The 16,575-nt window shown below is 37.2% G+C and overlaps 1 protein-coding gene across 5 annotated transcripts in view; it reads left to right on the top strand.

The window, feature by feature from the left end:
- Positions 1 to 16,575, top strand: part of AFF2 (ALF transcription elongation factor 2) — a 483,479-nt gene that overhangs the window by 140,913 nt on the left and 325,991 nt on the right. For 3 of the 5 annotated variants that reach the window (XM_084788922.1, XM_084788921.1, XM_084788919.1), the window contains exon 2: positions 15,114 to 15,234. Coding sequence is in view for 4 of the 5 variants with exons in the window: in XM_084788921.1 (XP_084645047.1) it covers positions 15,114 to 15,234 (121 nt within the window). In the remaining variant the exon portion in view is untranslated. Of the gene's footprint in view, positions 1 to 15,113; positions 15,247 to 16,575 lie in introns of all 5 variants that reach the window. The other 2 variants (XM_084788918.1, XM_084788920.1) reach the window with 1 other exon arrangement.

Genomic DNA, 16,575 nt, shown 5'->3' with positions numbered 1-16,575 from the left:
CATTATTTGTATTTTACAATTTTAGTTGTATATCATCATATGGCTTAACCTGTTCAAAATCTACAAATGTACATTAATATGTTTAGTTTATTCTATGATTACTTTGTTTTTGACTTATGGTATCTACTACAGGCTCCTTGAGAAATATTTTGGTAAACTCCTTTGCAAAGTAATTTCTCATAACTCTCATGGTTTGATCATGCTAAGGGGGCGGTGCTTAAAAGCCTTTGCATCCTATTACTGACCAGTCAGTGAGTTATTAGTGTTATAGTGAGAAGTCTTACTTTATAGAAGAAGCTAACTCTAATGTGAGTTTTAAGTGATTTGCTACAAAAGCAGAAATCATACAGGCAACCACCCCAAAAGAAAACTTCAATATCTATTGTGTTATTGAGGCCTCTTGCAAAGAACTGTGTGCATATGGAAGAGGAAAAGCAATAATTGATGAAGTTTTGAGGAGCAGTCAGAAAGTCAAAGACATGTTAATTGATATAGGACACATTCTGATTTACCCGCAAGAGGAGAAAAGTTACATCTTTTTAGCAGAGAGAGACACCCCAATCAAACAGTACTGCATATCAGGGCCTTACCTTTTAGTCAATAAATATAATATAGACCAAAAAAAAAAGCCCTCTGTTTCATTTAAATGGATGCCTTCAGAATACATTTTAACTGGATTCTAGAGAGTTTTTGATGTGGTGATTACCACTATAAACAATTGGGAACCTTTGAATTGGGAACCTTTGAATCCTAAAATAATCAAGTTTTATTGTACTACTATGGTATTGTTGATGATCAATATTCATTTGAATGTCCATCTATACTTCCTTTACAAAAAATAATATCTACCATCTATATTCAAAGAATCATTTAATAAGCCAGGATATCTTGTAGGGAATTTAGGATTGAGATTACCCCTGGAAGTGTGCATGAAGTATTAGTAGAGCTTACTGTGCCTCTGAGTGCTCTTCTTTCCTATATAGAAAAGGAACATCTTTTGACTCAGATGGTGGATTCTGGATTCAGTTTCTGTTATTGTTGTTGTTCTTTTGTGTGACAAGTCTATTCTCGTAATAACTGTTTTTGCCTTGAAGGCATTTCTCTGATCAGCAATGTGGTTTTTTGCATAATACAATCCTTTGGTTCCCCAAAGGTGCTTGATCTTTAATTTGCTTTCTTGTAATATAGAAATAAATGGTTGTTTCAGGTCCACTCCATTAGATTCAATCATACATAAATGAGTCAAGTAAAGACATTTATTTATGACAGATTACAGGGGGAGGTAATCCCCCTCAGGAACAGTCATAGGGGAGGGGAATAAGGGGAAAATGGGAGGGAGGGAAGAATGGGAGGATACAAGGGATGGGATAACCATTGAGATGTAACAAGAATAAATTAAAAAAGGAGAAAAAATAGTTGCAGAGAAAAAAAAATAAAGGCACATGCTGTTTAGTAATGAGAAAAAAAAAAGAAAGATTATATCCTGTGCAAGTACCAGAAGTTGTTGCATCTCACCCTGAATAATGTAATATAATTACTATAATATGTGACTTTGTCATGACAGCTTAAAAATACTATTCCATGGTTAATTATAAGAGAGGTCAAACTGAAGAGTAAGTTATAGAAAGAAATAACCAATATTCATTTCATGTGAAAATTCAGGTTGATATTGATTTATGCATTCAGTTCATTTAATTATCATTTGGTACTGATATTTCAATGATCACGTTTGAATATATAGGTATTGTGAGGACAACAATGTTCTCACCCCAATCTTGTATCTTTAAATAAGTATTTTTATCCAGATCTTACTAATTATACAGTTGTCATTGCAAAGGGACTATGTAGTAAAATGTTGCACGATAAAGCATTATGTCCTCCATTAACTGTGAGCAACCTATGAGCAACCAATAGTTCACAGAAACATTTTTAAATCACTATCTCACTCAACATTTATACTAACTGAATGAAAAGAGCAAAAATACTATTCCAATTTTATGCATGAGGAAACCCGGGCTTATGAGCATTAAATGATTTATTATTGATCAAGCATCTAGCAAGTGAAAGAGCCTGTTGGGCATCTTCAAGAGGTAGCACCTTTCTTTAAAGAGTTCTTCCCAGTAAAAGCAAAGATATTACTTTATTGAATGTCTGATTTTTGTTTGGTTGCTTTTAGATTTTTATTCTCTGTAAATGTTTTAGCTATCACTGCAGCTTTTATATCTCATATTTGTTACAGGTTACAATGTCATTTATAAGGCTGTAATCTCTACATATTTGGAGTTTTCATAGGTCAGCCAAAATAATTTTGTCTAAAACTTAAACCACATGCTAAGCCATTTTTACTTTTTTTTATTTTACAGTTTGAGAATTTCATGCATACATATAATGGGTCTTGATCAAATCTGCTCCCCTATGCCCTCCTTCTTAATTCCTGCATTTTACCCCCACTACCAGTTTTCCCTCCCAACTTCATGTGCTCATATTAAAAACAGTAAGTGGAGTTCAGTTCATACTGCTTGTATATGCATAGGGAGGGTCTCCTACTGGAACATGGGTAATATCAAACTGACTGCATCCCTGAAGAAATCCAACTCTCCTTCCTTATCAACAGTTAGTAGCTTCTCAGATATATTGGGAGTCATGAGCATCCCCCACCCCACTTTTGTTTGGATTTTGGCTGGCTTTATATTGAACAGTTCTTGTGCAAGTGTGTTCATGTGTGTAACAGCTCTGTCATGCCCAGTAAATATTGTTTTGCTGAAAAGCCCCTTTACTTATGGCTAATACAATTTTTCTTGCCCCTTTTCATGATATCTGATCATTAGGGAAGAGAGAATGATTTAGATGTGCCACTTAGACCCGAGAAGTTCACAGTATCTTATTCTCTGAATACTGACTAATTGTGCGTCTCTGAATAGATTGCAATCTATTGCAAAAAGATGCTTATTTACTGAAGGTGAAAAGGTGCACTAACCAAGGGTCAGACTTCAAAGTCAATGTTTTTTTCCTCTTACTGAGAACAGATTTTCACACATTATATTCTGATTATGGTTTTCCCTCCCCCAACTCCTCTAAGATCTCTCTTCCCTCCCTTCCACCTCTTTTGTCTCTCATTAGAAAACTAGCAGGCACATAAAGAATAATAATAAAATAAGATGAAGAAAAATCAAATCAGAATAAGACAAAAAACAAACAGAAGCAAAAGAGCCAAACAGAAAGCATAAGAAACATAGATACAAACACACACACATTCTCACACATAGGGATCCCATAAACCCACAAGGCCAGAGACCATAATATATCCGCAAACATGTGAGGCAAATAACAAATAGTAAAAAGAACTAAATTTTGAAATTAAAGATAAAAATAAGCAAGTAAGCGAACAAATAAGTGCCCTAATTAATGAGACAAAAACCTCCAAAGGTGTCATTGACTTTATTTTCTGTTGGCCACATATTTCTGGGCATGAGGTCTGCCCTTAAGAGTGATTTGTTTCTCTAAGGAGACTCCCTTAGAGAAAACTTTTTCCTTTTGGAATTATTGTCAACTGGAGGTGGCTTCTGGCTTGTGAATGGGAGCACATGCCTACTTCTCCTTTTAGCTTTAGGACCTCCTGTGGCACAGACCCATGCAAGCCCTCTGCATGCTGCCAAAGCTTATGAGTTCATATGTATATTGGTCCTGCTGTGTTAGAAGGGCTTGTTCCCTTGGTGTCTCCATCCCCTCTGGTTCTTAAAGTCTATCTGCCTCCTTTTTCTCAGGGTTGCCCTGGACGTGAGAGGAGAGATTTCATGGATACATCCCATTTCGAACTGAGTGTTTGAAGGTTTCTCACTTGCTGCCCATTGTCTAGTTGTGGATCTTTAGATTTGTTCCCATCTGCTACAGGAGGAAGCTTCTCTGATGATGGCTGAGCAAGACCCTGATCTATGAGTACAGCATAATGTCATCATGAGTCTATTTTTCTGCATTCCTTTAGCAGAACAATAATGTTTGGATTTCCCCTAGGTCTCTGGACTATCTAGTCTCAGGTTCTTGGACACCTAAGTAAGCAGTGTTGGAGATGGATAGCGTCTCATGGAGGGTGTCATAAATCTAATCCAGTATTGGTTGGTTACTCCCACATGTTTTGTGCTTCTACTGCACCAGTATATCTTGCCATAGGACACCATTGTAGATCATAGTGTTTGAGGCTGTGTTGCTGTTTACCTTTCTCTTTTTGTAGTGATCAGACTACCTTCCAATATCATAAACACTAGTCCATAGGGGTGAATCCAGCCTGATTTCTCTAGGTTCAATGAGCAGTGTAGGTGTTGTCTTCAACAATAGGTCCTTATTGACATTTAGTTGAGAGCAATGAAAAGCCTTGACCATAGCCTGTCTAGCCAGCAGTCGGTACTTTGTGGGTTCTTTTTTCTTTTACCCTTCTCTACTCCTCTTTCTTCTTCCATTTCAAGCCCTTAACACTAGATATGAGAGGGGGAAAAAGCATAGAGAAGAAATGAAAGAGATCCCTGAATAAAGTCATGGGTCAGAAAGGATGATATTATCATTAAACTCTACTTCCTGTTGATTCAAGGCATCGAGATCCTTGTGGTAAGTTTGATTTTCACCATCCCAATATCGAATTTCTCCTTGTTGCTGTTTTTTCTTTGCACTCGAATACTTAACAAACTGAGACCAACAGCAGCCAACAACCAAGCAACAATTCATCACACCTCTCAGGGCCCTAGCATTTCTATACTCTCTGAAAAGTCCCCAAGGTTCCAAACATCACACAATTGCAGAAATTGTCTGCCGCTGGCAAAATCATGGCCTGCTGGAGTATGAGGCAAATGATAAAAAGCTGCTGCAAAGCGGGCCCACATCACCACACCTGGTCTTAAAACAAAAATATATTCTTATAATATTTTGGTGTTTTTGAAAATTCCAAAATTGTCACTTCTTGGAATTTCACACTTACATACAAAATTGTCACCTTGTTTGTTTGGAGGCTCTTGTCAAATAAAATACTCAACAATTTTCTTGTAACCTCTGCATTTCTCATAGTTTACATATATACAGAACCTTCTTTGTGTTTGTTTCTGGGCTGTAGGAAGGGACTTAAAAGCTTCTGTCCTTAAGAAGTACAAAACCAAACTAATTAGAAGCATAAAGAATGTCAAGTAAACCATTAAAAATGTGCCAGTTGATCCTTCTTAAGAAGAAAGATGTGACATAAGGCCATCAGTACACATGTAGTGGAATGCTTTCAACTCTAGAAAGGACTGAGTACTGCTGAATGTGACATGGCTATTCTTTTAGTAGTTAGGATTCATGGAGGAAGCAAAATACAAAAGACTATGTATATGATTCCATGAAGGGAAAATATCCAGAATAAACAAAGTTATTCGGGGAAAGAAGTACCAGTCTCTGGATGGACTGCTTGGCTAGAGAATTGTGGGCCAAAGTGATCTCTAAAATATACACAGTTTCTTTTATGGTTGCTCAAAATTTTCCTGATAGCATAATACATTGGTTGTAAAACTCGGTGACTGTATTAAATGTCATTGCCCTGTGCACTTAAAATCTTAAAATGAATGAAATTTCGCAATATATGAATTGTGTTTCAATAAATGTGGTATAAAAAACTAAAGGAAGAAACAGAAGATAGGAGGCTAGACTACAAAAGTAAGGTTAGCTGTGACATGGAAGCAAGGCAAGATAGCACACTTTGGGAAGGTTTGTTCTCCCTAGAGAGGGCTTACATAGGCATTCTGGGTAAAGTGTATCTTTACTCCCATTTTCAGAGGGTGTCAGACAATAGGAATATTAATCTTCTCCCATCATAATTTCTGGTAGTATTGGTACAAGTATTGTCTTACAAAGTAAAAATTACAAGAAACTAAACGATGTCATTGGCCCAGCCCATTCCACTAAGAAACTGAAAGATGTTAAAATAAAGGTACTTAATGCTGTTATATTAGAACACAGTCATTCCCATATGATACAACATTATTTTAACTTGTATTTTAAATATTTAAAAAATATTAGCACGTTTTAGTATTTCCCCAAGTATTTTTGTGAAATAGTCAAATTGAGGAAACAGAGGTTATTAAGCTTCATGAAAATTTCAAGCTAACCATATTTAAATTGGTTTTTAAGCTATTAATCCTAGCCTCTTCCCATAGATACAATTGATTTTTATTATCACTCTAGGTTCTATAAATTCTGATATAAAAATGAATGTCTGTTTTTTCTAAATGCAAATACAAATCAAATTCTTAAATATTTTATCTATTGGAAGTTATTAATGCAATGAGAAACTAAGGAAAGCTGACCATTGGGAACAAATAAGACTCATATTTATTCTTGAGTATACTGGAAACAGGCCAATCAAACATTCAGTAGTGAAGAGAGAGCGAGCTAGTTTGGGAATGTAAAAACCTGACTTCCAACCTCTGGATTTTGCCTGGAACTTCCTCTGAAGCCCATTACCTTTTTAGTTAAACTTCTTCATCTGTAAAATGAGGGCAACACCACTAGATGACTGCTAAAATGTCGCACTGCTTTAGCACTCCTGTTCTAAAAGATAAGTCTGCATTGCTGGCCAAGTGAGCTACCACTGTGAGCTAATGGCTATGGCATAATTGAACTTTCTAGATCTCATTGAATCTACATGTGCCCTGGGTTTTATTGCCCCACAAATTGACCTGGGGCTTCTAATGTACAAAATGAGAGTTACCTACATTTGACATCAGCTTGAAGGACAAAGTTAGGAGAGTGTGTGAGAGAGAAGACAAGAGAAATGACTTCAACATGAAGATGGAAGGAAGTCAAGTTTAGGTCTTTCTCAGCATGCTTAGGGCAGCTTACCTCATTTGAGTTTTCCCCTTTATAAAGGAATGGACTTTATCTGCTACTGTAGGCTAGAGAGGAACAGAGATAGGTAGCATATAAAAGATGCAGAAACCTCAGAGAGAGAGAGAGAGAGAGAGAGAGAGAGAGAGAGAGAGAGGGAGAGGGAGAGAGACAGAGACAGAGAGACAGAGACAGAGACAGAGAGACAGAGAGACAGACAGAGAGACAGACACAGAGAGAGATAGACAGAGACAGACAGACAGAGAGAGAGTCTTCTCATCATCTTGCTATGTGCTATAGTTATTTACTGAAGCTTTACTAGGAACCATTTCTTTTTGCCTTTTCCTACCAGCAAGTATGGACAGGACTGATATAAGGATCTCAAAACATAGGAGAGATTCATTAATCAAAGTTTATATTTGGGGTTTGGTGGTTAGGGGTTTTCTATCATCCTGATAAGACTAATGGCATTATATCTAAGAGACAAAAGTGAGGAAAACATCCTAACTTGAAAAGAATTGTGAAGCATGTAATTGAGATTTGGGGCTGAACTTTTCAGTAGGAAGATAGGTTTTGTGTTGACGAGACTGACTCATCATGTCCTTGTTTCCTTGAATAATCTCAGTATGTCCATCAACGTGATGATTAACTCATTTCTGACTTGCTCTTTCTATGTGGGCTCCACAGCTTCTTCCCCACAAGAATAAAGATACATCAAATCCTCAGGGGACAGACAGAATTTCTTGCAGTCTCTGCAGGGTTCACAGGTTCAAACGCAACCTGCCTGAATTGTAAGAACTTTAATTGAGTAGATAAAGAGGGCTTCATAATTATAAACTGCAGTAGGTATAACAAGAGGCTAAATACATAGCTGTGGTTTTAATTAGCTGGTGCTTCAAATTAGTAATGTCGGTTTCAGTCAGAAATCAGTGACGTTATACACTGAAAACCTCATCACCATGTAGTTCATTCCTCATTAGACTTCACCATGTGAAGCTTTCAATACAACACCATGCTGAGCTTGAATGGAAAAAGTTGGACCTATTTGGTTTCCATCCAAGAGCAGTGAAACTCTATGGAGAGTAAATTCTTTCTCACCAGAGATATGAGAATTAACTGTTCTTTGTTAGATGTGTTAAAAATTGCAGCAGGCAGTTTTGCCTGCAACAGATAACACCCGTGTGCACGCTCAATCTGCTATTCAAATTTGCATCTGGAATTTGGTAGCTAATGAACTGATACAAAATGCAGCCAAGAGCCTCCTAACAAATCAAAGCTAGGGCTAAAGCCCTGAAAGTGCCCTTATTGCTGGCTGCTTGAAGGGCTGTCATGCAAGTTAAATCACATTTCCTTTTCTTCTCTCTCTCCATTTTTCCTTCAGGGTTTTAATTATGTCTTTCCCTCAGAGGAGAAAGAAGGTAGTTTGCAAAGCCAAGAGACCAAAGCACTTCAGTTCTCTTCATGGAAGAATTAAATGTGATCTATGGGCTTGTCATTTTGAGCTGTCAGGTGCAAAAAATGAACAGATAGCTAGGAAATTGACATCTTGCTCACATTTACTCAGAAGCAAGAGGCTTCAGTTCTTGCCTTTGTGTTGTAAATCATCTGCTATGGAAAGCAAAGAAATTACTATCTTTTTCTTTTGCAAAAAAAATCCTTCTACTCCTATAATGCAAAATATTACCTGAAATTGTTACACCATCCGACATTGGGCACTATTTTTCTTACATTTTTGACAAACTGATGAGCTTGCATTACCTACAGCTATTTGTAGTATTGAGGTTAGAGTACTATGAGATTAGAGTACAGTAAAAGGATCGAGGCTGCTTAATTTCAAATTAGCCTCCAACATGGACACTGAGTACATGGTACCAAACTACGTAGGGTTAAGACCTCAGCCTGGGAGCAGAAGGGAGGACTAGAAGTATAGAAACCATCTGAGACTAGATAGGTTAGCTTTCAGTCTGGACATAATAGCTTTTTTGACCATGCCGAACCCTATTTGGAGGCTGGAATTTGGGTGGCATCCAGAAGTTTTCTTGGCTATCTTCAGACAGTGATAATACTTGCACAGTATCCTTATGAAAGTACCCATGAGCTATGTGCTATACAAATTCTATATTATAAAAGCTGAAGGTGCAGTGGAATACTCTAGAACTGCCACCATTTTAAAGAGGAAAAGCAAAGAATGTTTAGGTTGATGATATTCCCATCGACTAAAGTACTGAGTTTGACAATTTAAATATTCCTATGGAGAAGAGTGGATGTTTAAGTGTAGCAGCAACATGTACTCCCTGTACAGTAAGCTGTATAGTTAATGCACTAGACGAGTGGTTCTCAATCTTCTTAATGCTGAGACACTTTAATACAGTTGTTCGTGTTGTGTTGACTCTAACCATAAAATTATTTCCATTGCTACTTCATAAGTGCTACTGTTATGAGTCATAATATAAATATCTGATATGCAGGATGGTTTTAGGTGACCTCTGAGAAAGGTGTGTTCACCTCCCTAAAGGGTCATGACCTAAAGGTTGAGAACCACTGCAGATGACAATTATGTTACTTTTAAGTGAATTAACTAGGTATTGGAGTTTATCATGTATTCAGAACCACCAACTTCACTTTTATATTTGTATACATCTTCAAACCCCTTTTTATTTTTCAATATTTTATTAATTTATTCATATTACATCTCAGTTGTTATCCCATCCCTTGTATGCTCCCATTTCTCCCTCCTACTTTCCCCCTACTTCCCTCCCCTATGACTGTGACTGAGGAGGACCTCCTCCCCCTGTATATGCTCATAGGGTCTTTTCTTGGTAGCCTGCTATCCTTCCTCTGAGTGTCACCAGGCCTCCACATCAAGGGGACTTGGTCAAATATGAGGCACCAGATTCCGTGTGAAAGTCAGTCCCCACTCCCCACTCAACTGTGAAGAATGTCCTGTCCATTGGCTAGATCTGGGTAGGGGTTAGAAGTTTACTGCACATATTGTCCTTGGTTGGTGCCATAGTTTGAGCAGGACCCCGGGGCCCAGATCCGCTCATCATAATGTTCTTCTTGTAGGTTTCTAGGACCCTCTGGATCCTTCTATTTCCCCATTCTCCCATGCTTCTCTCACCTAGAGTCCCAACAGGATGTCCTCCCCTCTGACCCACTTTCCTGGTAAGTGAAGACTTTCATGGGACATGTCCCTTGGGCTAGTGTCCAGATATAAGTGATTATATACCATTTGAGTCTTTCTGCTTCTGGGTTAACTCACTCATTATGATCATTTCTAGTTCAATTCATTTGTCCACAAATTTTGGGAATTCCTTGTTTTTGATAGCTGAGTAGTATTCCATAATGTAAATGTACCACAGTTTCTTTATCCATTCTTCTACTGAGGGACACTTAGGCTGTTTCCATGTTCTGACTATTATGAATAAGGCCACTATGAACATGGTTGAGCATATGTCCCTGTTGTGTGATGGAGCATTTTCTGGGTATATTCCAAGAAGTGGAATAACTGGGTCTCGAGGTAACCCTAATCCCATTTTTCTGAGAAAGCACCAGATAGATTTCCAAAGTGATTGTACCAGTTTACATTCCCACCAGCAATGAAGGAGTGTTCCTCTTTCTCAACATCCTCTCCAGCATGTGGTGTCACTTGAGTTTTTTATCTTAGCCACTCTGATGGGTGTAAGATGGAATCTCAGAGGTGTTTTGATTTGCATTTCTCTGATGACTAAAGACGTTGAGCATTTCTTTAAGTGTTTCTCAGCCATTCAATATTCCTCTGTTGCGAATTCTTTGTTTAGTTCTGAGCCCCATTTCTCAATTGGGTTATTTGGTTTGGAGGTGTTTAATTTCTTGAGTTCTTTATATATTTTGGATATTAGACCTTTGTCAGATGGAGGGTTGGTGAAGATCATTTCCCATTCTGTAGGCTGTCGCTTTGTTCTCTTGACAGTGTCTCCTGCCTTACAGAAGCTTCTCAGCCTCCTGAGTTCCCATTTGTTAATTGTTGACTTTAAGGCCTGGGCTGTTGGTATTCTGTTCAGGAAGTTGTCTCCTGTGCCAATGTATTCTAGGCTCTTCCCCACTTTTTTCTATAACCAATTTAATGTCTCTGGTCTTATGTTGAGGTCTTTAATCCACTTGGACTTGAAATTTGTGCATGGTGACAAATATGGGTCTAATTGCATTTTTCTACATGTAGACATCCAGCTAGTCTAGTACCATTTGTTGAAAATGCTATTGTTTTTCCATTGAATAGATTTGGCTTCTTTGTCAAAAATCAAGTGACCAAATGTGTGTGGATTCATTTCTGAGTCTTCGATTTGATTCCATTGATCACCCAGCCTATTGCTGTGCCAATGCCACACTGTTTTAATTACTGTTGCTCTATAGTAGAGCTTGAGATCACGTATGGAGATTCCTCTGGAGGATCTTTTATTGTATAGGATTGTTTTTGCTATTCTGGGTTTTTTGTTTCTCCATATGAAGTTGAGAATTGATCTTTCAATGTCTTCAAAATATTTTGTAGGTATTTTTGATAGGGATTGTATTGAATCTGTAAGTTGCTTTTGGTAAGATGGCCATTTTTACTATGTTAATTCTCCTGATTCATGAACAAGGAAGATCCCTATATCTTCTGATGTCCTCTTCAATCTCTTTCTTCAGAGATTTAAATATTTTTTCAAACAAGTCCTTCACTTGCTTGGTTACAGTTACTCCTAGATATTTTATATTGCTTATAGGTATCATGAAGGGTGTAGTTTTCCTAATTTCTTCTTCTGCATGTTTGTCATTTGTATGTAGGAAGGCTACTGACTTTTTTCAGTTAGTTTTGTATCCAGCCAATTTGCTGAAGGTGTTTATCAGCTGTAGAAGTTCTCTGGTGGAATTTTGTCAACCCCCTTTTTCAATGGCGATTTGAATGTCAATTACTTAAATTTTAATATGGTATTATTAGTATATGGAATAAAACTTATATATAAATAATATAATGTGATATAATATAATCAATATAATATAATATGTGTAAATTATCTGCTTGCCATGTTATGCACATTTATATAGTTACACAATTAAAATTCACTTTCATATTTCCCATTTTTTCACTAATTTTGAAATATTTCTTTCTTTTATTTTTGAAATAGAATCTCACTACGTAGCTAAGGCTGGCCTGGAACTCAGGGTGCAGGTCAAACATATCTCAAACTCACAGAAATTCTGTCTTAGTTAGTATTCCACTGCTGTGAAGAGACACCAAGGTCAAAGAAACTTTTATAAGAGAAAGCAATTAATTGGGACTTACTTATAATTTCAGTGGTTTACTACATTATCATCATGGCAAGGAGCATGACAGCACACAGACAGATGCTGCTGGAGAAGTAGATGAGAGTTCTAGATCCAGATCTTCAGGGAACAGGGAGAGTATCTAAAATCTCAAAGCCCACCCTCAGTGACACACATCCTCTAACAAAACCACACCTTTTCCAACAAAACCACACCTCCTAATACTGCTCAAGTACTGCCACTTGGTGATATCTAAGAATTCAAATATATAAGACTGTGAGGGGGTCGGTATTATTCGAACCACCACAAATCTCCCTTCCTCTCTGCCTTTGCAGTGCTGTCATTAAGGCATGCATCAGTATACCCGTCTTATTTTTTTATTGAGAATTTTGGATGTATGCATATAATATTTTGGTGAAATTACCCCATATTCCCTACTCTAGTTTCATTCCTATTGCTCACTAAAACTTTTTCGTTCCAATTTTATGTGCTCAGAATTTTAAATTAAATTCACTAAATGTGCATGAATGTACTATTAGCGCATTTGTAGCCTCTTAGAGGCCATAGCTCTAGGAAAATTGACTCCTCTTCCTCCCTAAAAAGCCATTGCCAGTAGCTCTTCATACAGGGGTGAGACTTCAGGAGCTCCTTCTCCATCCGTGCTAGATTTTGGTTGGATTAATCACACGTGGTCATGCATTCATCATGCATGTTGCCATAGCTGCTGTGAGTTTTTGTGTACACTAGTCTTGTAATAGTCATTAAATAATCTGTATGTGTCTACTATTTCTAGCTCTTAGAATCTTCTTACCCACTCTTCTGAAATGATCTCTGAGCTTTGAAGGTGTTAGAAGTCTGTGATATTGATGTCCTAGTTAGGCCTGAGAACTTCATAATATTTTATTATCGTCATTTTATCAACTGTAGACCACTTTCCATATACTGAAAAAAATAAGTTACTCTCTGAAGAGTTGAGAACTATACTAATCTATAAGTATTCTTACATCCATGCCACTATTTTTCTAAACTAGTTGAAATTGTCCTCTCAAGTTAATACATAGCTATCTTGTGGAAAAGACCCAAATTTAAACAGGAATTTTATTTATATTGCTCATATTTATTTTTTTATGTTTTTATGTTTTATTTTTATTATATATATTATTAATTTATTCATATTACATCTCAATGGTTATCCCATCCCTTGTACCTTGTATCCTCCCATTCCTCCCTCCCTCCCTCCCACTTTCCCCCTATTTCCCTCCCCATGACTGTGACTGAGGGGGACCTCCTCCCCCTGTATATTCTCATAGGGCATCAAGTCTCTTCTTGGTAGCCTGCTATCCTTCCTCTGAGTGCCACCAGGCCTCCTCATCCAGGGGATGTGGTCAAATATGGGGCACCAGAGTTCATGTGAAAGTCAGACCCCACTCTCCACTCAACTGTGGAGAATGTAAGTGTCTCTCAGTAGAAGAATGGGTAAAGAAACTGTGGTACATTTACATTATGGAATACTACTCAGCTATCAAAAACAAGGAATTCCCAAAATTTATGGACAAGTGGATTGAACTAGAAATGGTCATAATGAGTGAGTTAACCCAGAAGCAGAAAGAGTGAAATGGTATATACTCACTTATATCTGGACGCTAGACCAAGGGTCATGTCCCATGAAAGTCTTCACTTACCAGGAAAGTGGGACAGAGTGAAGGATATCCTATTGGAACTCTAGGTGTGAGAAGCATGGGAGAATGGTGAAATAGAAGGATCCAGAGGGTCCTAGAAACCTATAAGAAGAACATTATGATGGGTGGATCTGGGCCCAGGGGTCCTGCTCACACAATGGCACCAAAGACAGTACGTGCATTAAACTTCGAACCCCTACTCAGATCTTTCTCATATATCTTATGTTTCTTATTGTGAAGGAAATTTTAGAGAATATGTTTAGTATGCCTGCATCTTAGCTCTAAGCTGCCACATGCCATTAAATATGGAATTTTCCACTTGTAGAAACATATAAGCATTTTAAAAGTTTCAGATTTGGGATTCTGATACTTGTGCTATAGATTATTAATTTTTGTAAACACTATACACATTTAGAGTTTAATTTGAAGTACTGCATGATAGAGAAAATAACTTTCTTAATAAGGAAGTATTCCATTCTGTCAACCTCAGAGTCCCAGACTAGATCTTAAATGTTGTCTAGAAGCTTTGAATACTTCAATGGAAAAGTCTGAAATTTGATGAACCTCTCAGAGATAGTCTTTATAAAATTGCTTTACATTAATTGCAATCAATGCTTTTGCCACATATCTCTTTCCTTGCTAGTTAGTTATTTGTTGTTTCAACCAGACTCTGTCCTTTCCTCACAGTTTTCCCAAAGGGCTCTTAGTGTGTTGTGAAGCCAAATACACACATGCAAACGTGCACTCGTGCAGACACACACACACACACACACACACACACACACACACACACACACATTATCAAAACAAGAACAGTCAAACAAAATGCAAGTATTTAAATAATTTAATTAATTTTTATATATGTCCACCTCTGCATAAGATGGTATAATATCCTTAAGCTCTGGGAAGACATCAAGTTTGCCTAAACCTTCACACTTTAATCATTTTTTTCTTTGTATTATGTGACAAATGGATTTATGGCTCCATGTGGCTAACAAAATGGTGTAAACTTAATTCAACCCTCCTATGTACAGGGTACTAGTTTTGAAGAGTGTGAAATTGCATCTAATAATCAAAAAAGGACAAAAGATGAGAATTTGACATACATGCATGGCTATAGTTACAACCCCTAATGAGCAAATTTCTAAATTTTTAAAAACTCAGTGCAGTTTAAAAGGGTTCTTTGTTCTCTATGTAGCACTTATTGGATAGAACTGACTTGAGTCCTTTTTCTTGAGGATAACAAGGAAGATCTGAATGTTTTCATTGCTAATTAACTTTTTGTCTGTCTTTTCCTTTTCATGTCAGTCACTATGAACAAGATCGTAGTGCACTTAAAAAAAAGGAGTGGGAACGGAGGAGTCAAGAAGTTCAACAAGAAGAGGATCTCTTTTCTTCAGGCTTTGATCTTTTTGGGGAGCCCTACAAGGTAGCTGAATATGTATGTAATTTATCTTATTGAATAATACTTTCTTGCTACAGTTTTGAATTTCCTTACTGAAACTAACTTTATCTTCAAACACCAAAGGTTATTTTACAAGTGAAATTGCTGCAAATTGGGGCAATTAAGAGTTCCAAAAATGTCTGCCAGAACAAAATTCGCCTTCTCTGGTTTATAAGATTTCCTGTCTTGAAAGAGCCTTTCACAGCCCAACTCTTGTATGTTTCTTAGGTTTTTAGCAGGCAGCCCTTTTAGACCTCACTAGAATGTCAATGAATAGACCTTGAGCTTGTTTGGAGGTTCTAGCAGGGGAGCGCAGCTACTTGTATACCCGTGACCAAAGACCCGTCCTCCTCTATTCAGGAAGGTCTTCCTCTTCAACCAAGTCTGCAGCTTCGGGAGGGACACACATGGAGTGGTGAGGGAGGAAGGGGACACTCGCCTAGCCAGCCAGATCACTCGAATCAACCCTACTGATCAATGGGGTGACAGATGTTGCAGTCAAAAAAAAGTCAGGTTATGCTGACCATCGCTTGGAAATTGATTGATTTTTTTTTGCTGTATGCTTTATTGGAGGTTGTACAGAACTGTTCGTATTTCCTTATTAGACTGTTTTCTTGCTTTGTTGATTTTTAAAGGTGCTATTGATTGTAAAAGATGAGAAAAATCATGATGTAATCTGTAATAAAAAACTGAACTTCACTTAAAAAAAGAAAGAATGTCAATGAATAGGACCACTCATCTTCCCAGTCAGTGCCACCTAGTGCAAGACTAATGCATCTTTTTTTCAATTTTAATAATAGTGGTAGTGGTAGGTAGTTTTTCAAAATCTTTTAAAAATCCCTTTCTTCTTCTCATAATCCTTAGTCTTGGTCAGAGAAACTTTTTTGGGTATGCACCAGTTCTAGTGTTGTGATAGGATGGCAAAAAGAGAAATATTCTTTATTGGTCACTAGTGAAGCATAAACATAGGCACAACACCACACAACAATAGATTATCAATACAATAATAAAGAAAATTGCCATATCATAAGCCTGTCTACAGAATACAATTACTCCCCATAATAGTTATGACTCAAGACAAAAAAGTTAACTCTCCGAGAACAAGGGCATAAAGTTACTAACTATTCAACCACCCTGAATCTGACTAAATGTTTCCATATCTATCTTTACCTTATATATCTTTATACTATGAATACAGATGATGCCAAATACCTTTGACAGTGCTAGAAAGAAGTTTTCTCAATGGCTTTTCAAAAATACACTGTTTACATAACATATTGACATGCATCTATATACTACACCTCACTAAACAACAATTACCATGAA

The sequence above is a fragment of the Acomys minous genome, assembly GCF_964271855.1.
Source record: "Acomys minous genome assembly, chromosome: 7".
NCBI classification, from domain to species: Eukaryota; Metazoa; Chordata; class Mammalia; order Rodentia; family Muridae; genus Acomys; species Acomys minous.
The sequence above is the reverse complement of the archived record's forward strand: the minus strand, read 5'-3'. Positions and strand labels throughout refer to the sequence as shown.